General features: G+C 39.3%; 1 protein-coding gene across 7 annotated transcripts in view; it reads right to left on the bottom strand.

Moving 5' to 3' along the window:
* dgki (diacylglycerol kinase, iota) overlaps positions 1 to 21,401 on the bottom strand; it is an 86,328-nt gene extending 64,927 nt beyond the window's left edge. For 5 of the 7 annotated variants that reach the window (XM_046072171.1, XM_046072175.1, XM_046072174.1 and 2 more), the window contains exon 1: positions 21,023 to 21,401. In XM_046072171.1, coding sequence (XP_045928127.1) covers positions 21,023 to 21,246 — 224 coding nt within the window. In that variant the 5' untranslated portion in view covers positions 21,247 to 21,401. The remainder of the gene's footprint in view (positions 1 to 21,022) is intronic. The other 2 variants (XM_046072177.1, XM_046072178.1) reach the window with 1 other exon arrangement.
* Between the last annotated feature and the right edge of the window lie 5,254 nt (positions 21,402 to 26,655).

Genomic DNA, 26,655 nt, shown 5'->3' with positions numbered 1-26,655 from the left:
GCGTTAAACATGCTCGTTGCAACATTCAGAATTTAGCAAATCATATGAAGTGCATCTAATCCAGCTCCAACGTGTTTGCATATTTTTGTAAAAGAGTGAAATAGTGGGAGTCCACTGACAACAAGAAAGGCGAATCACGGGAAATTGTTGACAGAAAACTCTGTTAATTATATGTAAGTAAATATCACAAGACATGTAAACTAATATCATCTTTAAAACTGCCACTCCATTACTCCATTACTCAATGAACAAGCAATTATGTCTGTTTGTGGCCTGTGAAAAAGAGACATAAAATACATAAATATTTGTTTTTATAGCTAGAACATGTGTAAATCAACTGGTTGATTTATTGGTAATAGGTCAACAAAGTTAGACTTCAATCTGTTTTACAGTTCTTCTAGATTACTTTAATTCCATTAAAATACACACAAAATACTGAAATGCATACACACATTTTTCTCCTTCAAGATTAAAATTTCTACTATATTTCAGAGGCAAAGACTGCTGCTTCACTACAAGTCTTTCTCTCTCTTTTTGGTCCAGCAGAGTCAGCAGAGTATCTTTTCCAAACCTCCCACTCATAAAACCCACTCTGTTTCTATAAGTAGGAAAGAAAGAACAAGAGTGAGAGAACTGCTTATTGAGAGCTGACTGCTAACAGTCATAGTGGTGGAGTGTCAGCTCAACATAATGCTGACACACACACACACACACACACACACACACAAGAGTGACCTCCATCTTGGAGGTTAGAAAAATGGGTGTACAGTAGAACAACTAAATTATTAATAATAAAATATGAAAATAATAGTGTGTGTAAAGTTCAAAGAAGGGTTTAGCAACTTTCCCAGTATGAGCCAGTGGGGTAATATGAAAGTACTATTATAGAAAAGCCAAAGACAGAAAGTAAGGGCCTCAATACGTGTTAAAGCTTTACGAACATTCATACCCCGAAGAAGATCCACAAATATGTTGAGATGACATGTCCTTTCCAGAGGCAGGTGGTCCGAGTCACACCAAGTCTGAGGCTGTTTTGAAATAGGGCTTATGAACTAACATTGAACTGGATACCAATTTATAATTAGCCGTATGTTGTACTTGCCAGTAAAGTATCAACAACAGCACAGGGGTGTAGCAGACAGGTAATGTTCCAGTGGCAAGTCTGTCAATGCCAGCCCCACGGGGGACATTAGCGCCTGAGAAAACATACTGCACTCTCTAAATGAACTGTCAATAACAACACACACACACACACACACACACACACACACCCTCTAGGTGATATAGCTAACTGCAAACTTGTGAGGAACAAGGCAAAGGTACAAAATTAAATATTGATTTCAAATAACCCAAAACAAAATGAACGATTTTATTACATACTACATCATTCAGTGTTCACACCTCTTAAAACACCATGACAGGACGCTGACTGCATTTCTCACTAGTGATTAATTTTGCATATTCATGCAAAGTATTTCTATGGCAGTGTACTGGGACTATGGGTTGTTTGCTTTATGACTGTATGTTTGCACAGGTGGAACCATTCACTTATTAAGACTCTAAAGCTTTGATGACTTGAGGTGAGTTTTAACACACAAGCTTCACCAAAGGTGTGTTCAGACTGATCGTGATGCAAACTTTAGGCAGCGCAAACACGTACAAAGGCAGATTCAAATGGGCCGTAACAGACACTGCTTCATGTAGACATGATCAGAAAGAATGGGGCCTGGAGAAAATTAAGAAACTATTGGAGTTCCTCGAAGTCTTGAACTGTGTATCTGAGCTGTCATACACTGGCATTCATCAAGTGGTTGCTTTTTAAACTGGGAACACGCCTTAAGATTATTGAAACACCCCACACCGAGTTGGTGTTTCCAACTGACATACACAGATTTTCTGATGGAGGTGGGGGAACTACACAAGAATGAGGAGAACATAAAAAACATCTCACTCACACTGATGATTCACTTTGTGTCGTGGTGGCTTTACAGCATCAACTGTTTTTTTTTTTCCATTGGAAAGTGACATTTTTACCCAGTAGTAGTAGTTTGAATGGATGTATCAAGCTAGTTGTGATCAAAATCATCGGAATTAAACTAAAATTGGTGCCTTCGGGAGGCTTTTCTTAAAAAAACAAGCACAAAAATAAACCCCAAATTTGCATTAATCTACTGATGCAGACAGTACAGAGCCCTCCAATACCTGAAGCTATGCCAGTTGGTGTGGTAAAAAATTACTCAAATGTTTATGTAAAATTGTTAAATCACTGTTAAATTATCTGTTGAATAACTCAAAAGGGGCATGAGCGATTGTTAAGACTGTCCAGTGTAAATAAAGATTAGAGACCTCTGGCTATCTACAATTCTTCTGATGAGCTTTATGTTAACTGGTTCAGACTTTTTTGTTTTGTTTAAGAAATACTCCCTTTACACTTAAAGGGTGAGGGTAAAAACAAAGTATTAGGGCCACATTAAGGGGGGGAAACTGAGGATGAAGGTTTTTTTTATTTATTTTGCATTTCGAGAATAAAGTCAACATGATGACTCATTTCGACTTTTTCTTGTAATGGTCCTTAAATTTTATTCTCATTTCAAATTAATTCTCAACATTTCAAATTAAAAAAATCACCAATCTTTTTTCTTTAATGTGGCCCTAATACTGTGTAGTAAAAATGCATCTCTTTTTCCAGATGTAATCTGGATGTAATTTTAGCCAGATTACATTTACACCTGGCATTAATATGCATCTTCAGTGTCCACATCGAGATCCCGATCGAGATCTGATCAAGCTCAAACAATCAAACGTCACATCCTCCTCTCGTTTTCTCAGGTCCTAAAAGTGCTCTATGATTAAAGACTATAATAACTTTACGAACCATGTCTGAGCTACATTTCTCCATCATGTGTACTCCTTTCTGTCATTTTAGTTTATATTGACTTAACTCAACAGTGAGCGAGTTCATATTCACAATCCCATCACCCAAAATGCATTTTAATGCCAGGTTATAGACAAGATAGCTAGGATGCTGTAAACGCCTCTCTTCGTTGCCTTGTTCTCATGGAAGCAGATCAGTGAATTAGTATGCCACAGCAACATTAATGCTGTATATATATTCTACTCTACAATCAAGTAATACATCATGAACCTCAGCCAGAACGTAGGAGTTGATACTACCCTCTCCTCACCCATGCTCCCTTTCTTTCTCACAATCTCACATCTTTCTCTGACACCTATATAATTACACAGTCTATCAGTGTGTGTTTGTGCATGGTTGTGCGTGTGTGTGTGTGTGTGTGTGTGTGTGTGTGTGTGTGTGTGTGTGTGTGTGAGAGAGAGAGAGAGCTAGCATGTAATGCGGGGGAGGCATCAGATTCACGCTGTGCATCTGTATCTGACCTTTACTGCTTAGAATAGACGCACACAGAGAGAAGAAGGCAAAGAAAATGAGAAACGGATAAAGACAGCGATAGAGAGAAAAAGATAAAAGCAGAAGATAGAAGTTCATAAAAAGAGAACAAGAAAGCAAAGAGAAGACAGAAAGAGCCAAAAGGAGAAGATCTGGTACATGACAGATACAAATAAGGAGATTATATAACTGGGAGAGAAAGACAAGAAATTATCGATAACAATAATTGTCAAAAAATCTAATATCTTTACAGTAAAGTGAGACAGTCATAAAACAAGGTAAGTGTACTGTCTCATCATCAGGCTACAGCTGCCTAATAAAATTAATGATTTACTAATGACTCTCATCTGACCCAAGCAATTAGTGCACACACACACACAGAAAGAGAGAGCGAGATAAATATGCTGTCTCACTAATTATAGCATGTCTCTGCAGCTGAGGTCTGCTAGGTCGTGTGTGTGTTGGTGTGTGTGGGCGAGCTTGTGATGTGTGCATCTGTTTGAGTTAGGGAAAAAATGAAAACCAGCAAAGCAAACACTTCACAGGAGCGAAGAAAAGAAAAAAGATATTAAGTATAGAGTTATGATGTGTGCACGTGTACATAAGTGTGTGTGTGTGTGTGTGTGTGAGAGATCATCAGTGCTAAGTAATCCTACCTGCATCAGACTCGCACAGACACAAGAGACACTTCCTAAAGGCTGGAGTTAATCCGCGCAGCACATACACGTTTACAATCACGGTAGTGTGTAGTAAGTGTGCATATTAATAGAGACCTATAAGTAGGGAGGGAGGGATACAGATGTACAATAACTGGTAGAGAAATGGAAAGAGAGAAGTAAGAATAAGTATAACCCATAGTTTTGGTATACCCCCTACTTTGGATGTGGAGCTGATGGAGCAGCTGGCTGTGAGCTTCAACAAATTAGTCTGCGCAGCCATTTGGCATCAGAGCCGCAGATCTTTCCCATTAGTCATTGAAGTGCATTGAAAAGATGACTACCAGATAATACATAAAACTTAAAATATAAAATGTTGTTTTTGTCAGTCCCTTATTTGAGGAATCCATCTGGCAGAAAAGCTCAAAATAAGAAGTGAAAAACATAAGGTAGACCATGGGAGGTAATTACAATTGTGGAGGCATGTGATATTTTCTTACTGCTACCTAGACAATGATATGAAAATAGATGGCTTGTTTACTTTTCCATAACTACATAAGAAATGTAGTGTTTCATGTTTTTTAAAAAGGTATTCCAGGTGAAAAGGATTTTCATTTCAACAGTCCAAATATATTCAATTTACTATCATATACGACTGAGAAAAGCATCAAATCCTCACAAACAACAAGCTGGAATTAGGAAAGGTTTGAAATTTTGTATAGTGTAGGTTTTATAATGTATTTTATTACTTTATGGTATTTTTTATGTTTTATAATTCTCTTTTCTTCAGTCTATAACTACAGTTCCCTGCTGTTCTGCAGTTCTGCAACACAAACGTACATATATATTGTGCAATTAAACCACACCAGAACTCATACAAGAGCCAGACACGGAGAGAAAGAGAAGTGGAGTAGCAGTGATGGAGTCAGTGTCACCTCAGCAGTCAACTCCACAGGTTCATTATCGGCTCGAACGAGACAGATGGGCTTGTTGGACGGGAGAGAGGAGGTGCAATTTTACAAAGTACAAATGCAAACCAGGAACACAGGACTGCTGATCTCTCTAGAGCAAGCTAGTTTAGAGGTGAGGTTCACCTTCTGTGTTGTGTTTTTGATTACAAACCACCTTTGTGTCCTCGTCATGCGTGTGTAAACCTGTCACGTACCACTTTGTCTCGCTCTGAAAATGAATAAAAGAAAAAAGTGTTTGAACACGGGTTTCAAACTCTGAAAATAAATCTAAGTCGGACCACTATTCCAGTAGCCTACGCCGTCATCACCTCGCGCTCATCTGTCGGCGTAGTATAAAACAACTTCTAGAGCATACAGCCAGCCATCACTCTTTAAAACGTGAGACAGCAGATCAACTTGTGACCACGCTGTCTGTGTTAACCAAGACCATGTCGGTATTTTACTTGTTCCCTTCACAACCAAGCCACCGTTTAACACAGAGTTGTTTACAAGTTGTTGATGGGCAGTATTTATGTTAGTACGTTAGCCTACTTCGGGGCTGGATCGCAGTGGCAGCAGGCGTCCAGAGGTTTTCCAGCTCCTCCTGGTGAGATATATCATCTTTCCAGGGTGTTCTGGTTCTCATAGTTGGCCGTGCCCTTAAAATCTCAGAAGTATGACGAACCAAAAGGCCTCCTGATCAGATGCCGAACCACCTCGACTGGCTCCTTTCGACGCTTGTCTACTCCGAGCACCCCCTGGATGTCTGAGCTTACCCTATACTATCTCTAGGGGTGAACACATTTACGCAGATACCTCAGTCCAGTTTCTTTATATTTTGTAACTGGATAACCAATTGTAGGTGTACTTCTGATCCTCCCTACTTCCCAAGACAGTCACAAGGATTGTAACAACCTTCATCCAACTACAAAAAGTGCTAATTACTAGAGATAATTACTGTAATTTACCCATCACCAACACAACCAGACCAACTGTTTATCTGGCATACCACTAGGTCCTTAGGTAACAGTGTGACTGTTTTTACTGCTAAAGTAGGGGTTCAGAATCATGATTAAAGTTGCATTAGCTGGTTTGGCTTCAGAAGGGATCAAACCCAGGACGGGGCCAGTCTGGACACTATCTCACTAACAGCTTGCAATCTAGCCCGTTCACTCATTCAGTCAATTAGGCATTCTATCAATCATTCAGCCGGCTGTCCATCCAGCTACACTTTCACACAACCATGAACGTTAACAATGGTAACACACTTTTTTAGTTCAAAAAAATCACTTCAACCTTTCAAAACAACTCGATGGATCAAAGCAAAAGCTCGGTTGTTGCTGACAGCTTTTCTTAAATCATATAAAAACCCAGCAGGTACTGTTGTGCTTTGCCGTCGTGGCTTTTCAAGTGTTTAGTGAAGGATGAATTACTTCATACTAATATTTACATCCCAATCACTCTCATAGTACTACAGCTTATGAATAAGTTAAGAGCCGTGCCAAAAAAGAAAATAACAAAAATTATAACAATAAAGCATTTTAAGTAAATTTTTCTTTCTTTTCTTAATATTATACTTGCCTTTGTGTCCGTTTCAATTGCCAGACCTCTAAGATGAGTGTGTACTGTATATTTTAATAAGACAGTGTGTTGAACCTTAACTAAATGTACAACTTACCCCTGTCCTGTGTCTCTTTCCTTTACATGTGAGGAATGTAAACAGACACCTACAATATATAAAGTAGCAGTGAAGTCTTTTTGGTCATTATACTGTATTAAAAGGTCACTTTATGTAACTGTAAGGGAGACATGTTTTTCTTTTGTAGTGCTTACTGTAAGACAGGTCAGATAAAGACACTGCAAGCAATTTTAGAAAATAAAAAAGCCACTACTGGTCACATGCATCAGTTAAAAGTCTTGCAAGTGGCTGATGGAGGAGGAAGTAATTGACTAATCTTCAACACGTCAAGGTTTCTCTTCAACAAGGTTCCTCTTCTTCTCTATTACACCAAAAAGACCTACTTCTCTTTTCTCTTCTGTTTCGCCTTTTGCCCTCTTTTTTTTTTTTTCAGCTGCATGTGCAAGCAGGAAAAGCCTCTTACAGCCAGCTAGACGACTAATAAGGAGCGGTTCCTGTCAGACAATCCCCCATAATGCCTCAGCACACTGCATTACGGGCAAAATAACCCCAACACACACACACACACACACACACACACACACACACGCTTGCACTCTCAAACACTCCTGAAAAGGCTAGGAAAGGAGAGAGAGAACTCAGAAATCTCACTACTGTTCCTAAAACAGACATAATCATTCCTCTTCGTCTAAGCAGAAAATGATTGATATTCGTAAGCATACACAAACACACCACCAGCCAACTGGAACAGCGTTATTCAGAGAAGGTAGGCAGGGGTGTACTAATACTTCTGTCTGTACATAATATGTGTGTATAGAAAGATGAGTCAGAGAAGCAGAGAAACATACCACATCATGATTAACACATGCTGACACTAATATACACACTATTATTCAACACATTTGACTGAGGCAGGAAAAGAGACACTAACCCCCTTCAGTATCACCTGTCCTGTACATAGACTGTATATGTGTATCCTGTATAAACTGCCTATATTCAGTTTAACCTCATCTTAGGGGTGTTACGAATGCTGATCCTTCCACTACCAAGTCCATGCCAAAATTCTGAGAATATGTCGGTACTCGTTTATCTGCAGTACAGTAGGTGCCAGGGATCCAACACGGAGAAGATGGCAATAAGTGCAGCTTTAGCGAAAAGATAAGCAGTAAGAGTTGATTATGGAAACCGGGGTGAAGTTAGTTTAATTTAACATTCATACCATCAATAGATCCGTGTCAAAGCCTTGATTTCTCTCAGTTTTGGTGATGTGTTGGAGAGCTAGTTTAGGCAGACGTTTCACAGTTCTGATCAACTCAGAATCACCAAAGATGAAGATGCAATTGTGCAACACAATCCATTTTTTATTTGTTTTTTAACATAGAAATTTTGAAACACTACCAATATAAATAATGACCACCTGAAAACATTTCACAACTGCGAGTTTGAATAATAATAATACACATTGCAAGGTTGTCATGTCACAAGCTTGCTTATTTATGAATATATTGACCTCAAATCACCTCTCATCTGTCCTGGAAATCGTCTCAACTTTCACAGCTGTTAGTTGTTTTTAGTATTCAAATGTTTGTTGAAGTTCATGGGATTTATTGGTTTGTTTTTGTTTTTTACCATGATCTCGAATTGGTATCGAGAACTGTGGAATTTCACTGGTATTGGTATCGACCACAAAATATATTTTGATATAGTGTCACTTTCACTCTAAGTGGTCAGTCACTCCGTCCATGATGTGTAGATTTCTAAAAAGGACCTCTAAGCAATTTGTTGGGCCAAAACATTTTAAAATTTACATCCACGTATTACATAATGTACTCTTATTCAACATAGCACAGGTTACCCATCACCTCATCCTGAAAGGGTACAAACTAAATTCATTGTTTGCAACTCACAAGGCAAATTAAACCCTTAAGTATCAGTACTCTCCGTCAACATAATGGCTGTTTCTGAGAGAAGATTCTTGGTAAAGGGACTCATTGTTCACTTAAAATGTCAATCACTTCAGAGAGTCAGAAGATGAGGTTTTTGCAGGAAACTCATGATATTTAAAAAAAAAAATCTTCAGTCAAGAGAGGAAAAATACTGCACAGGATAATTACCTGTCGCCTAGCCTAGTGCTGATACATTTTTTTTTTAACAATGCAACAACTTTTAAAAGTGATGAACTGTTTTTGGCTTCTCAAATGTGAATATTTGCTGATTTTCTGTACACCTACGACACTGAACGTAATACTGTTGGTCGTACAAAACAAGCAATTTAAATATGTCAGCATGAGCTTTGGAGAACTGTTTTTCATTATTATCTAAACCTTTATAGACCAAGTAATGCAATAACTAAGAAAATAATCCACAGATTTATCAATAATGTAAATAATCTTTAGTCACAGCCCTTATATGACCGTTAAATTAAACTTATATATTTAATTACAACTTTTATTACAATTTCTCTGGTGTCTTTGACAGTAAACCAGTAGAAGACAATATTCAAGAAAACCATGGACATATAAAACTCTCCACTGAAACATAACAGCAATTAACAGGACAAGTTGACGGCAGCTTTATATACCAGCAGTTGACCTGTTATGTATTTTGAATTATCCATACATCCATACAGCTTAGCCTCACTCCTCTCCCTCCCTCCCTCCCTTCTCCTCCACCTAACAGGAAAAGGGTATCATAAATATGCATGTATATCTGTTTATCCGTTCTGAGGATGAGAGGAGAAAATTGTGTCAGTAAGTCTTGTATTTCATCAACAATTGGTGCTCTGATCGTCTGCTTAAAAATTCATGAGTGTCTTTAAGCTGCCCAGACACTGAGCCAAGCGTTCCACTGATTTTAACACAGACCCGCTACAAAAACGACTCATACACTGGTTGTATAAAACATAAGGAAGCAGCTCTTTTTACTGTATAATACTGACTGTACAGATGTGTTCAGGTTAAAGCTCTCATTCCTTATTGATTGTATTGTTTAAATCTACTTCAGCCCTGACTAGAGAAAGCAGATCGATAGGAAGGAGCAGGCCGAGGATGAAGAGCCATTTGTGCTAGTGACTAAAAAATATTTAATTTTGTAGTTGTTACAGAATGATGTAATTATTTAATATTTCACAGACTACATAAGAGAAGAACGACTATATGAAACGTACGGGATTACCAAAGTTATTACAATTCATCCTAAGAGGGGACATGAATGTATAAACCAGATTTTATGGCAATTAATTCAACAGTTGCTGAGACATTTTACTCAAAACTGTAAATTTGGACCTCACGGTGGAGAAAAGTCAGGGGGTGATCAGAGTCCTGGGAAATATATTCGGGAAACCAAAAATGCTGTGCTAATCTAGAAGATGTTGGGATATTTCATTGGATAAATGAAAACTTTTATTTGCTAGTGGCGCTAGATAAAAAAGTAAGTGGGCCACCAAAGTCATAAGTATTCAACCTCTGGACACAATGAATGTTTGTGTGAACTTTCTAAATAATCCGCCCAACACAACTGTTACTGTCATCAACTCTCATCCATACATATGTTTTAGTGAAAATGATAAATGCTGAAATGCATTTCATTGGTAGCCTATAGTCCTGGAAGTCTATAAGCTCCTGATGTATGTTAGTGTTTTACACCTGGCTACATTTTCTCAACACAGACAAGAGAAGACAACATGATGTAATGTTAAATGTTCAGTGACTGAAGGTCTTGAGAAGACTATGTTCTGTCTTCCATAAAGGCCCTTTCAGAAAAGAAGCGATTTCCGCTGCGTGGAAGCTGCTCAGCGCTAAAGTTCAACTGCTTTGACCGCGGCGTGCGCACGGGATCCGTCATCGTCAGTAACGCCCTGGTCAGACTTGGTGTACCCAAAATGCTCCCTCACTGCCGACTTCAGCCGTTTCTTTGGTGGAACTAAAGCTTCACAGTTTGGCCCCTATGCCATAGTTTAGCCTCTGATAAGCACGACACTTTAGCTGGTTCACCGCTCCTGTAACTTTGGGCTGCACCACTAGTGTGGCTGAAAATGGAAAAGCCAAGTTAGTTAAACGAGTATTGCTGACTTATGCAACAAATTTGGTTCCACTCAAATATGTGGTATAACAGATGTGACTGCATATATACATTTTATCAGTATCTTAACTGCCCCAGTAGAGACAATAAAGCATTGGACCTCCTGTATGCAAATGCTAAAGATGCAAACAGTGCCACTGCCCTTCCCCCCCTCAGCAGATCTAATCACAACCTGGTCCTGCTGACACCAAAGGATGTCTCACGTGTTCAGAGGCAGTCTGCACTCACAAGGACTGAGAGAAGATGGATTCAGGGGCATAATATGGCACTTCAGGACTGCTTTGAGTCCACAGACTAGGCTGTGCTGTGTGTGACACACGGAGAGGACGTCAATAACATGACAGACTGCATCAACAAATTAATCAAATTCTGTGAACACACCATCTTGCCGGCCTGTATACTGCTTCTCTAACAAAAGCGATGGATCACCAGTGACGTGAAATCACTTCTTAATAAAAAGAAGAAAGCCTTCAGGTCTGGGGACAGGAAAGAACTGAGGAGTGTACAGCATGACCTGAGCGCAAGGATTCCTACAGGAGGAGGCTGGAGGCCAAACTCCAGCAGAACAATGTGAGGGATGTGTGGACTGGAATGAAGGACATCACTGGTTTCAAGGTGAATGACAGACAACCAGTGTGCAGCCTGAAGGTGGCAAATGAGCTAAACTGTTTCTTCAATAAGATTTAGTTCACAGCTATCAGCTATCTCCTCCACCACACATGACACCACCCAAACCCTGACTTCCATACATCCTCATTGCGCCTGATGCTTTCGCCCTTCCCCCTCCAACCACCTGGTAAGCTCCTTGGACCCAAACCCCCCACCTTTGAACGGCCCCAAAGGTGCATTCCAGTTGTACTGGGAAGTCGGAAGACCTGTCTGTGGACATGTTGCTACTGTCTTTGGTATGCATAAATACAGCGTAAAGCTTGATTTATACTCCTGCATAGGGTCTACAGGCGTAGCTATGTCGTAGGCTACGCACATAGCATATTTATACTTGTGCGTCCGTGTCTCCATTATTCTGCAATTACACCCCCAAATGCTGGTCGGTGGCAGCGATACAGCCTCCACTGTGTTGACTTCCGGTTTAGCCCTCTGCTAACTTGAATGGGGGTAAAATTGTATACATGCGGCTGGTATAGCCTTTTCAAATGTTATCGACTGAATGGATCACATTCTGATGGCAAAACGAGTCATTTCCCTCGGGTTGTGACAGTCAAATATATTGATCTACTGTGTTACAGCCGCTGTTTTGGCCCCTAGTAAAACGTACTTCAAAGCACGGGCACTTCCTGTCGGCTTGGAGGAACATGTTATAAAGTCGCCTAAAAGACACAGAACTCATGTTTATTCCTTATTTTTCCACCCACAGTCCGTTATCAGCCACTTGTGGGCTCGTTAATGATGCAGCCGATCAAATAACCCGAACCCAACATCTGCATCCTGTGTGTTCATTGCTGCTTTACCTGGTCTGTGCTTATAAAATATCCACTTGACTTGTAACGTCATAAGCTATCAAAGTTTTTCACCAAGTGAAGTCTGTGCGAGTGAACACATCCACATAAGATGGTGCACGTCTGGCTACGCCTTACCCTACGGCATAGATTTGACGCAGAAGTATAAATTGGCCTTTACAGTACATCTCTGGGTAATGCCACTTGTATTCTGACGACTCTGCAGCGGTTTGGTGTGTAAGTGATGGGTGGGGCGACGAGTACGGAGCACTGGTAGACTATTTGCGGAGCGGACTGTAAGAAAACATCTGCTTCTATACGTGGTCAAGACCAGGGAGATGATCGAGGATGTTGATACGGTGAAGGACTAGAAGTACCTGGGAGTCCACATCAACAACAGAATGAACTGGAAGACCAAAAGTGAGGCTGTATCGATGTTGTATAGAAATCTTCTAGCAGTCTGTTGTGGCCAGTGCACTGCACTTTGCTGTAGTCTGCTGGGGGAGCAGCGTTGGAGCCAGCAACCCCAACAGACCTAACGAGCAAGAATTAAGAAGGCTTGCTCCCTAATTGGCTGCAAACCAGACACCTTTGAAGTTGTGGTGGAGAGGAGGACACTGAACAACCTGTTATCCATTAAGGATAATCCTGTCCACCCTCAGCTTCACTGCCACAACGACTGACTGATACAGGAAATCTTTCCTGCCCAGAGCAATAACTCTTTACAACACCCCACCTCTGTCTAAATGAGTTGTCTTAACCAACTCCTGCGTTTTGGTCCTTCTGTAACTTATTTGCACATTTGTCCCAAGTATGTTATCTTATGTTTATATTTTGTGTATTCTAGTATATTCTTTATATTATGTTTTCTATAGATACACAGATCTATATCATATTAAAAGTAGAGTGTGCTAAGGTTTTATTTAATATTCTTTTAATATTTTAATTCATGTTTTTTCCAACTGATATGTATTTCTGTGTCGATATTTATTTACTGTTTATGTTCACGATAAATAAAGAAATATCTCTCAATCTACTACAAGTCTCAGCTCAAACATGCCTCTTTACTGAACACTTTCAAGTGCAAAGCTTTGTTTTAAAGAAAATAAATGTTAATGATGTTGAATTACATTTTATTACATATTTATTTGGCATGAAGGAAGGGCACTTGAGAAATCTTTTCTGTAAAACTGGTGATTTTCTCATCACTAAGGTCAGCATCAATAAGCAGAAGTAAAAAATATATCAGGGACCTTATATTACTTATTCTAACGCCGGAAGACAGTCTTGGAAGTCATACAAGTCATCAGCCTTGTTATATTTTTAGAGCAAGTGAACTTTTTATTGCTCCACCTAAATGTATCAGTGTTCCTTTAGGTATTACAGTAATTGTCTTATAATGCGTCAGCGCCACTCTGTCACAATCGTCCTGTCATGACTTTTCCTTCTGCTTTATTTGTGCTCTTCTTGTTTCATATATCTTTGCCTCTCTTCCCATATTTTTTTTTTCATCCCTCCCTCTGTTCTCACTCTCCCTCTGTATTTTCTCCTAATTGAAGGCTGAAAAGAGTTTTTATATTCTGGCAGCATCAAATGATGAAAGGCCTTTGATCACTGTTTACCCCTGCAGGTGGTGCACAGCGGTAGCAACATGAGATACATCTATATCTTTTTATGTTTTTCCTCTCTTCTTGTTTTTCATGTGTCTCCCCAGTCTTTAGTCCCTGTCCCTGTGGTATATATCGTCTAGCAGCCTAAAATGAAATGACGCCATAGTATATTGGACTGTGGTATGACAAGTACTTATTGTGATCTGTTGTTTGTGAAGTGGTCTGTAAATAGTAGAGGGCTAATGTTACGAGATCCTGTCCTGTGGCACCATTTCCCACGAAGGCGGTGGTGAAATCTCACCACACGCTAAGCTGGGTGGTGAAACAAACTGTTTGTTTCTTTGTATTTTTCCCTCTTGAGCAAACAGGTCATGTTGGCATTTTTGCGAGCGGAGTCAGGGGCAGTGGCTGCCAGTTAGTTCACAAGGTGGAGGCTACTGCAGAGGTTCAGGTAGTCAATAAAGTCCACATCCATCCGTGGCAGCTGTCGCCTCTTGCAATGATATTCTGAATGGTCCGAATCTGAATCCTGAGAAATTAATCTTTTGTGCAAACAAAAAGACCAAAGATAGGAAACAATAGCTCACCATCAAGTGGATCCAGGTTCTACCAGACTGGCTGGGGGACACACATGAGCCATGTACAGAACAAGAATAAGTATTTATTGTTCAGCAACAGTGTGCAGTCTTACAATAACAACCAGAGGCGAAGCTCATCTTTGTTTTTATGTCCTGCATATAAAGCTGAGTAGTTGGTCAAAGTTGTGCTCCATTGTTTTTCTTGTTTATTCTGTTTTTGTGGTGACATTAGGGCTGTGCGATTATTTAATACTAACGCACTGTATATTGACTTTTAGTGGAATCATACTGCGATTATATGGTTACGTAATATTACCTTTTAACGAAAGTCTGTTGTTTGCTTTAATGATTCCAGGCAAATTGTAATTAAAAGCAAACGATTAAAGTTATTATGTGAAATGAACTGAAATTAAATGAGTTTTGTCTGGAACACTGCTTCTTGTGAGATCACTGCAAGTGCCATATTATGCCCCTGATATCTGAAAAATATTCTTATTAATATCATAATAGTGATTTCAGCTACAGGTGGGTGATATGTATACAATTTATCATCAAGACATCAGTATATGTAATGATGTAAAACAATTTCTAGAAAATCTTTTTAACCTAAAATAACAGTTTTTTGGCTTATCCTGAAATTGAATACTTTACAGTTAAAAATGTTTTATCACATGAATGCAAACTTCATTTAAATTGCCCTGCACTTTGCAACTAGAGCTGGATTTATTAGCCGATAAAGCAATTAGCCAATCGATTATAAATGAATAGGAAACTCTTTTGATAATTGATTAATCTTTTGAGTCCTTTTTAAGCAAAACATTCTCTGCTTACAGCAACTGAAATGTGAGGAGTGTGCTGTTCTTTGTCATGTTTAATAGTGGCAATCAAGCAATTTGAAGGCTTCTCAATGGGGTCTTCTTTTTTTCTGACAAGACAGTTAATCGATTAGAAAATACTCCATAACAAAAACTATTCATAGCTCTATTTGCAACCTTGCCCATAATTGCCCAATTCACCCAGAAAAGCTGAAGGATAACTACCACCATATATCAATACGCATATTTCATCTCCCACCACTTATTTCAGCCAAGTTGCAGCCCTAAATTGAATTGAACATGTTATACTTTTATCTTAATCCAGCCATCAGTCAATTGTGATGTTAGTAATAGGGTATTCCAGTAAGGTTGCAAATATTGTAGACGTCTGGGTATTGGCTTTAGGTCCATTAGGACTTCAGTGTTCAGGAATGGTGGATCGTTCGATTGTGAGTTCAGGTCAGCAAGTATTACAGAAGCTCTATAAGAGCCCAAGTAGATTTGGAAAGACGTTTGTAGTATTTTATGAGCTCCGTTACTGCCGATGACTGATCTATTTTGACACCTGGATCCAAAAATGTTTAAATGAGCTGCTGACTGTCACAGATGCAGCCTGGAAAAACAACTCACTAACTCACTTACAGATTGAGAGTCCAGCTGGTTGACCGACTAGCTACTTGATGCAATGTCTTCCAGACTAACTGGCATGCTGACTAACTGGTTGGCGTGACACACACACACACACACACACACACAAATGCCGTTCTAACTGAGGAAGAACTGTCATGGAGGCAGACGGGTGAGACATCTAATAATAGATAAAAGCAGGGACAGTATTCTGGGAACACACACACACACAAATGTGACGAGTATCTGGCAGATAAGTTACGCGTGCCTTACGCTCGCTTATGCTGCCATAAACACATAAAACCACAACCTCACACACACATGCACTGTCTTTGATGTTCAACAGCATCATTTCTCAGCTCTTTCATATTGCCACATATGGTAATTCACTTCTTGGCACTGGCCACTTCAAAGCTATGTAAACTACCTTCTAACAAACCATCTCCCCTGACCGGCTAATGCCATTTCCTCCACATGGCTGATTCCACAAGGAGGAAAATTCACAGATTATCCATAGCTTTATCCAATAAGGCCAAAGGTCAACACAACGCGACATGACATGGCGAGTAATTGACACTCCTGGGTGCCCCTAAGACACAGACAGATTTGTTTTATTTGGCATACATGGTACCAGACAGCATGCATCCAGTCCTACCATACAATTAACATACTGTGGTGGATTAAAAACAAACACAAATGTCCATTGTAGTCAAGAATAAAGTCTCTGTCTACTGTCTCGAATGGTGAGTATGTCAAACTAAACTAAATTAAAAACAAGTGGTGGTGTTCTGGTAAATTCACCGCATATGCAGTATACAAAGCACATATTCATTGATAGTAAAATGTTCTTCTTTCACCAAATTACATTGTCGTGGACAATAGCAAACAACAGCTGCAGTTACATGAGCCAAATGTTCTCTTTCCAAATGCAATTAATCCAACCGGGGATTCCTATGAGACCGTTTGCAGCACATGAAAAAGACTGAAAACAGCTCCAGAGCAGAGGGTGACATGGGTGGAACATATCCTTCCAATCTTGTCTGGTCACTAATAATACTAATAAAATATTTTTGTGGTAGTGATGGTAGTGAGAACCAGTACCAAGTCGATACCAAAATTCTGAAAACGTGTCCGGAGATCCAACAAGTGGAAGATAGTGACAAGCTGCACCGACAGCTCCAACTCGACTCGTCGAAAAAGAAGAGAGTCATGTATGGAAAATGTGTGACTGTTTCGCGGCTTTTACCTTCAACAGCTCCATGTCAAAGCCTCGATTTTTCCCAGTTTTGGGACGTGTCGCAGTGTTAAGTCACCTGAAAATCACCAAAGATGACGATGCGGCTTGCAGCGTTAAAAACTGAATGTCTGTCCAACGCGCCTGTTACTGAGTTAGGGACTGCCTTAAGTGCAATATGATCCATTTAAATCATCAATAACTTTTTTGTTTTTCCAACATAGAAATCTCAAACCACTGCCAATATAGTTAGTGACCACCCTTAAACATTTCACACCTGTGAGACTGAAAAGTAATAATTAACTTAATAATTAATTATACACATTGCAAGGTTCAACTTTTAATAGCTTGCTCATTTATGAATATACTGACTCACATCACCTCCCATCTGTCCTGGACATCTTCTCACGGCGTTCACAGCTGTTATTTGTTTTTTTTTTAATGTTCAAATGAATGTTGAAGTTCATGGGATTTATTGTTTTGTTTTTTTACCGTGGTATTGAATTGGTATAGAGAATCATGGAACTTTACTGGTATATTGAATTTTACATTTTTGGTATTGTGACACCCCTATTTTATGGTACACTAAACCCCTTTGTGTTGCGCTGATCTGACTTGGAGTTCGCACATAAAAGGAATAGTTTGACATTTTGGGAAACGTCAAATAGAGCCGTGTTGTAACCGTGACGTTGCCAGGCATCCAGGGGAGACTCCAGGAACAGTCCAGCACATAACTCCCTGTAAGACCACAACTGTTTTTCTGCTGATTAAAACACATTAGATAAAAAGTATCAGTGAGCTTCAGAGGTGTTGGTAGGTTGTTTTTTCTTACCTTTGGACAGAGCTTCCAGTCCTTATGCTACCATAAGCCAACTGGTTGCTGGCTTCATATTTACTGTACAGATTTGAGAGTGGTGTTGATCTCCTCAACTAAAGTGAATAAGCATATTCCCCAAACTGTTGAACTACGTATGTTACTGCACACATTCAAACGGCTGTTAAAACAGCTGCAAAAGCAACCTGACAGATGCAGCCTCTTAAGATTGTCTAATGGTGCTTTCAGACCAAAAGCGAAGTGAGCGTTGGGCTCGGTGCGTTTACATACAAAATCAATGCAAGGACGCAGACAGCTGCCATTTTCTGTCGGGCGGTGTGGCCTTCGCGTGAGTTGAAGATTTTCAACTCGAATGAGAAAGTTGCATGACGCTGAGTCGCAATAGCCTATCAGCGTTGAGATTATCTGGATGTCACCGACGGCTTCAGAGCTTCAGTTTTCGGACAAATAAACACCCATAGTCTGTCTGGATTATGCTCTGACAACTACGCCGTTTACTCGCGGGAGGAGCTCGGAGTAAACTGCTTTTATTAAATTAGCTTTTTACTTTAGTTTTTCGGATTACAACGTTGATTTATCTTCACTGAAGCTTCTAGGCAGCGAGCTGTCGTTGTACTTTACTGTGAACAAGTTAGCATCCTGCTCTAGGATCGATACTCATACAAAAGGATCGATATCTAAACTCAGTCATTTGGAGTGAGTGTATCTTACTGTCACCAGGATGGTCTAATTATACTTGGTTGATAGGAACCACTTCTCCTTCTGCCTGTCATGTCAAGTCATGCTTGCGCTACGGCTCTGTGATAGAGTTTCTTTGAAGTGAGCAGCCCTTTACATTTTCCGCTATTGAATACTGACTATGGCCGACTGTAAAAACAGTCACGTCTGGCTGTGTTTTAGCTGTGAAGGTAATAATGTTGCTCTGTGTGATGTGTGTGCAAAGACAGTGAAATACTTTAGCAACACGGCAAACTTCGCTAAACATCTGGGATTAATAATGATATTATGAAGCGGCAGTTCTGAGCAGGATATTTTTATTATAATTAAAGAATATAAGTAATAAGTAAGTAGTTTGATGTCTTGTCATTATGCAGCTGTTATTTTGAATTGGTGAGGCTACAGCCTACTCCTTATTTCTCTCATAAATACAGAAACGGGAGGAGGGAGGTCACATTAAACTAGAAATAAAATGTAAAAAGTATTGATATTGGTAGCGGTATCTGCAATACCAGCCTGGGTATTACTTGGTATTGGATCGTATAGGAATTTAGTGGTATTGCACATCACTATTGTTTGTGAAAACTTGGCAGTTGTCCAGCGATAGACGCCCCCCCGGAAGGAAAGCGTTGCGAAGATTAAATTCGCATTTGGTCTGAATGCAGCATAAGACTCGAACATTGACTCTTGACTCATACAAATAAAACCAAGTCAAAATGTTCAATATACAGAAATATGAACATTTTATCTTTTCCAACCATTTGTATTTGACTGGATTTGAATGTGTCAGTCCATGTTCGCCGCAATAAACTGGGAGATTTGAGTGTATCTGCAGTTGCATTATGTACTCCAGGTGTACATAAATTAGATATGGGTTCTGACGTGCACGATGTACCAAATACACCCCATCACCTATTTACTGCTGGGTTATTTCTTTGACTGAGGGAGCAGATTTACCAGAACAAACTATTCCTGCAGTTATAAAATTGGAGGGGGCAAACCAGCTGCGGCACTTCCAATGATGAACAATCTCCTGGAAAACCTCACTTAACCAGAGATGGTTTCCCCGGGGGAAACACCCAGAGGAAGAGAGACTCTGCAAATTATGTTATAATAAAAGTGAAAGAGCGGTGGGTCTTCCCTGGGTAATGTGTTTTGTCTTACAAGTGGGTGTTTAAAAAGACTGTGGATCTTCAAAACATGGGAAATAATCAACAGGACAAATTATCATCTGTCAAATAGATTGTAATAGGATTATACCGTACCATCCATTTTTCAAATGAGAGGAATTTCCTTTCCAAATGGCCAGTTGATTCTGTTTTGAACGTGTTTACATGACACATATATAAGCTGATTATATAATCACATATTTTTTTAATTAAGGTTAATACGGAGAGTGAAAACAAAAATCTGAAATACAAATATGAACTGTGACCCGCAGATAGATCGCTATTTGACACTTTCGCCGATTTTGGGTAGATAAACTGTTGCTTTGTTTTGGCTCAAATCAGACTCAAATAAGTCATTCAGACACAAACACATTAAAGTGATTGATTTGACCTCCGAATGCAAATCATTTCCAGCACAAAGGTTGACACATACATAGAGACAGAGCTGCAAACAAAGACAAAATTGACAGATAAATAGATAGATGCCACACATTCCTGACAGTGACATCTGACAACCAAAACCGCCATGTGAGTGTGTGAGTGTGAGTGTGTGAGTGTGAGTGTGTGTGTGTGTGTGTGTGTGTGTGTGTGAATGCCAGCAGCAGCCTGACACCCTGGTGCGGCTGGCAGCTGCTGTTGATAGTGAAAACTGGCCAGAGACCCCACACAGACACACACACACAGCCCAAAATTCAATACTGTTTCACCCCCTATCCCACTTCACATGCTCCAAAACAACAGGGCTACAACAACACAGGGAAATACACACACACACACACACACACACACACACACACACATTATTGTATGTGCAAAATTGTTGTGATCCATCACTGACATGGGCTAAATGCTGAGTGTTATCAATGCCACGTTGAGGCTGTCAGCAGCATGATGGTGACTATAACCTGGACAAGCCCAGGGCTACCAGACCACAACGTGTCTGTTTAGGCTTTCAAAATAGCAAAATAATCTCTAATGGACTCCCCCCCCCACACACACACACACACACACTCTCTTTGTGTCCTCTCCTGTGTTTGTGTTCATAAGCTTCAGCTAGCTTACACATAATTCTTCCAATACCATTGGCTTATAACATGTAGAAAATAAACCTGAGGAACTAACTCAGCTGAACGATATTTAACGGAGATATTGTTTAAACAGGTCTGACGGTGAGATAAACGCACAAACACCAACATATCCTCCTCCGGACTAATATACTGTCCCAGCATCCTCCCAGCTCTCCACTCACCGATACGAGGTCTGTTTTCTGAACGCAAGTCCTCTTAATTTCTCCTCCAGAGTCTCTTGCTCCATGTCGGGCAGACTGCTGAACGTGTCGCTGCAGCAGCCCACGGCTGCTTCCTCCGAGCCGGCTCCGGCTTCCGAGTCACCTCCGTCGGCTCCCAGGGAAGCCAGGCGCCCGCTGAAGCCCCCTGTCGCCGGACTGGTTCGGTCCTTCATTTGGGGGTCCATGCTGTGTAGCCCCCGCGCTGGACCCCCCCTCTCCCCCGGCTTGTGAGGGGGCACGGATGCCGGTGGTGGAGAGGAGAGCAGAAAGGTTTGGGGGAATGAATTACAGACGGTTGACGCTTTAAGCAGCACGACCGTTTTAATTTCTGACCGTTGACCGCGTTTATATACTGCAGCCGGGGACAGCAGCACGCGCAGCCGCCTGGACAACAGACCGAACTGCACTCACGAGCCACTGACCAACTGGGAGGGAGCAACGTCAAGCTACCAACGTCACCAAGGAAGTGGGGTTTCTTCCCCTTCAAAATAAAAGACAAATGACAACTGGCAGAGCAACAACAATGTTGAAATGTTTGCAGTTGATAATGAAAAGTTTGACCTATTTTAAATCGTATGCTCTCATATGTATGGTCAGTTTACACTGTTATCACAGATGAGATGGATAAGAAAGCACTTCTTATTCCTCAGAGTCATTGTGTAACCTCACTATTGATATCATATATGTACACATTCTCATTTTTTGACAGCTAGCCTACACATCTTTTCTACACTTTCATGAATTTGAATTTTTAATTACACATTTTTTTCACAGGTTTACAAAGGATGATTTAAAACTGTAGATTTTAGATTTATTTGTGGGCTCAAGCTCAACATCTTTCATACCACAATTGTATCTCTTAAATTAGTGATTTTTCTAAATATAATTATAAATTTTCCATAATCTCAGACAGCAAAGTCATTATAAAGAGCATAATATTACTATATAAATGCACAAGTTCAACTTATTTTATTGTCATGTACACGGCAATTGCACGGAAGGATTCGGCAATGTAACTCTGAGATCTCAGGCTCCCTCAATTGTGCACTTACAGATATGTATAACAAAAAGTCAAATAAGTGGAACAAAATCGAAATAGAATCTAATACATAAAACAATGCAGCAAATAAAATAGGCTAGAAATATAAAATACAAGATAAAATATAAAACTGATATATTGATATATTATACTGATACATATATTTTATATAGTTTCCATGTTTTTATGGATGAACAAATTGAACCTTGAACCTTGCAAGTAACTGATCTCCACTGTTTGTAGAACTTTGTAGCGTCACCCAATAACTATATCACAGGCTTTTATTTTCACATTTCTATAACCGGAAGCTGGGTTTTTGATTTTTCTGTTGACAGGAGAGGTTTTTAAAAACCGCGAAAGCGCGATCTTCTGTCAGGGCGGCGACAATAAACACGTTCAGTGTGTGCAGACAACAACTAAACGCAGCGTCCATCCATCTATCCATCCATCTGAACGCTTGTCAGTCTGTGTCCATCCATCCACCCATCCATCTGGCCCATGGGACGAGCAGTGTGGCATTATGGGATATTCCCTCTCCTCATCCTTTCTGCAGCATCATCAGTCAGAAAGTAGGGCAGAGGGTGAGCACACACCCACAAACACACAGGCAGCCTCTCCGTACCTCACTAATCACACACACATGCTCTGTTCTGTGTGTCACATTTGTCATGATGATAATATTCTCGCTTTACTGTCATTTGCATCAGGCCCAAATGTGTCAGTGTCCTTTTTCAGTTCACTGCACTGAGGCATCGTGTTCACAGGGGCACCGCTGACCTGAGGTGACCTCTCTGTACCATGTGTGACTGCAGGGGAGCATCTGTCTGCAATCACAAAACACAACCCACGTACCACGTGCCAATACCGTAATGTAAAAATACTCCATTACAAGTAAAAGTCCTGGATTTCAAATCCTACTTAAGTAAAAATAGGTAAGTACTATCAGCTAAATGCTCCTTGTGAGTGATATATTATAATAAATTACATTGATTACACTTCAATGTGTAAGCAGCATTTTACTGTCTCGGGGTGGGGACCCTCCAAAAGGTGGTAAAATAAATCTGAGAGGTTGTGAGATGATAAATGACCGAGAAAAAGAGGAAATAATAAAGTGCTGATACACAAATCTGTTTGAAACATGTCGAGGAGTCCCAACTAGACCCTGATTCTTTCGTAATAGGTCAAAGCAATGCAGGTATTTTGCAAGCCATCACTTGTAACTTGTAACTCTGCCTCTAATCAGCCACCTGTTTACTGTTTACCACTTTCTTAATCATTCTCTATTTCAGAGTTGTTCATATAGACATTTTGTATATTGTATATACTGGATACCCAACCCACCTACCTCAAGTAAATAATACCTGCACATAATACTGCTTTATTCCAGCATCCTTTGCACTGTGCTCCATCACACTGTGTACATGTATGTATATATGTGTATGTGCACCTGAATATCACATCCACACGTGCATAATAATTATAATTATAATGGTAATAACAATTCACTCCTGCATCCTTTGCACTCTGCTCATTGCATTGTCTCAATCTGTCTATATTGTTTTTGTTTATCGCGTGTGTATATATGAGTTCTCTATACTGTAGCCTGTGTTTTGATTTTATTATTGTATTCTTGTATAAGTAAGCAGATCGTGAGCAATGTACAATCCAGAGTCAAATTCCTTGTATGTGCACACATACCTGGCTGATTCTGATTCTGAGGCTGGGAGCCACTGCTTTAATCTTGTATTGTATTTTATAAAAACTTTTCAATACAAAAATTTCTGAAATAATCTGAAAAATAAATACATCTGACAAATACCTGTAGAGGAGTAAAAAGTGCAATATTTCCCTTTGAAATGTGGTAGAAGTGTGTGAATAGAAGTACAAATGAAAATACTAAACCAACGTACAAGTACCTCAGTAAATATGTGTAGTTACTTTCATGACTGCATGACTGTACATGAGATTACTGACTAACATGCAGTCAATTTAGTGATGATATTGTCATAACTTCAATTTAGTTGGATGTCTTTTTCATTGTCACAACATTTTTGGTCAGATGTTAAAGAAACTTAATGTCAGTACAAAATAGAAATATGTGGTAGCAAATAAGATTGCCACTTTATTAGGTACACCAGTACAATCTAATGCAGTCCAATACAACAGCTCTGCCGTAACTTCAAAGCTCATAAAGTTGCATTTTATGTGACATTGAGGGACATAAATTCAATTATATGTTTATTATTGAGGTCACAGTTAAAGGCGGTCTCATAATGGACTACATTTTATTCAGGTGTTTCTAATATTCTGGCCCACCACATGTATGTAAATGGGATGAACAAAAACTAAAACATTAGAAAGACCTTTCAATTTTGACTTAAGATCTCATAATTTTTACTTAAATCAATATTTTGACTCAGTATCTCTTATTTATTACCTAATATGTCAACATTTTATCTTATAATTTTGACATAATGGCTCATAATTGTGACTTCATTTAGCATAAATAGGAGAAATTGCAGGAATGGGCTTCAACAGGATCAAGCAAAAAAAAAAAAAAAACACAATTCAAAAATGTAATCTTTAAAATTGATGAGATGAGGCTCACACCAGAACACACAGAAAATAATGCAGAAACTTTTCTCTGTCAGCCCTGATGAAAGGATTTTTCATTCATAATTAACAAGCTGTGTGCGCCTGAAAACTCCAGCAACCCCGAATCAAAGAGTGAAATCAGATTGCAGCTCCTGGATCTATTTACCGACTGTGTTACTAATATTTCATCATACAGAATCAACAGAGTCTGTTCTGTTGTTAACATCGACTTTATGACAAACACGATGCACCATAACTGGAGCGGTAAAGGAATTCATTGTTGCTGTGTTACTATGAGACTGGACTGTTGTGAAGCTGTGGGACTGTGTATTGTCTCGGGACTGTCGGAGCAATTCGCACTACTTATTATGAGACGCTTATGCTGACCTATTTTAAGATCCTTGTCATGATGGGGGACATAGAAGTTCCTCTATAGGCCAGTGTGTTAACCACGAGGCGCCTTTCTATCCTAATGGAGTTTGGCCTTAACTTAATTTAAAGCTGCACTGGAAATGCTTTGAAGCTAACAACAACTATTTATCATCCACTGAAGTAGACATTATATTTTGGGCATGTGTTGCAGTTATTTTGCTTGAACTTAAAGTAGAAACGATACAATCCCCATTCTCCCCCATCCCCATTCATTTTTAAACCTTCGATTTTAAATAAATGAAGAAAAACATGACAAAGCGCTTGTGTGCGCTTTGGAGAGTAATGACGTCTTGAGGTTTTATGAGGCAGTACTTAAACTCATCAGTGCCCTGAGATAAACGCAACTGTGGAATAAGTATTCAGATTCTTAACTTATGTAAATGTGCTAATACCACACTGTAAAAAAGTCCTGCTTTCACAGAATGATGTAAGAAATATCAGCAAAAATATACTTAAAGTAGCAAAAGTACAGAAAAATGTTCCCTGTCAGTGTTTCACTTTTACATCTGATGTTTCTGGATTTATATTATTGCTACACTATTATGTGTATGTTGCATTTTTCTGCTGCAGATGTTTAAGGTTGAGATCATTTTAACTCCTTTATATCCTGTTGGGTAGTTTAATCTACTGCAATGTAGGGATAATCGATTAACTGGTTTGAGTCATTTTTTGAAGAAAGAATATCTGATTCCAGCTTCTAAAATGTGAAGATTTTCTGGTTTCAGAACAGTAAAGTGAATGTCTTTATGGTTGTGGACAAAACAAGACATTTTCGGAAGTCATCTAGGGCTCATCTAGTGAACTCTTTTAAGTCCCTTCTTAAAACCTAATTTCATAGAAGAGCCTTTCCTGATTTTAGATCTATTTTTCTTTTAGCTGTATTTCATAACATTCTTCTTGTATCCTGTATAACTTTTACCTTGTATCTTATTTAGTTTGCTGTGTTTTATTTTCTTTGCTCTTGAGAAAGCACTTTGTACCATTCTTTTCAAAAACGAACATTATTATATTATTATTACTAATCGCCTGATTTTTGTACATGTACCTCAAATTTGTACACTTGAGTAATGGTTATTGGTCGTTATTGGTTGCATTTGAAGCAATACGTTTTACATCCAATCAAAGTTTAGGATGTTAACAAATAAATCAGACAATGCAAAAGCAATTTATTGATATTCCCAAAGTTGTGGTCTTGAAATAAAATCCAGAGTCCTCACTGTCCGAGACCGAGTACAAATGCGGTCGAGTCCAAGACGAGACAAAGACCATCAAAAAGTGGTCTTAAGTCTTGAGTACTACAACACTAAGAATGCGTGTACCTTTTTATATACAGTCTATGGTCTGTACCCATCCAATAGTTGTTAAGATTGTCATCATGGTACATAATTTGTCCCATAGCAAGTACCATCAAAGTATCATTACTTTTTGTTAAGAGAGGCCGAACATTATCCCCAAGTTAAAAAAAACTACTGTAACAGCTTGTTTTTCTTAAATGTTATGAACAGACCACACGCATTCACACATAATA

Source organism: Micropterus dolomieu, linkage group LG16 (assembly GCF_021292245.1).
Source record: "Micropterus dolomieu isolate WLL.071019.BEF.003 ecotype Adirondacks linkage group LG16, ASM2129224v1, whole genome shotgun sequence".
Lineage (NCBI taxonomy): Eukaryota > Metazoa > Chordata > Actinopteri > Centrarchiformes > Centrarchidae > Micropterus > Micropterus dolomieu.
The sequence above is the reverse complement of the archived record's forward strand: the minus strand, read 5'-3'. Positions and strand labels throughout refer to the sequence as shown.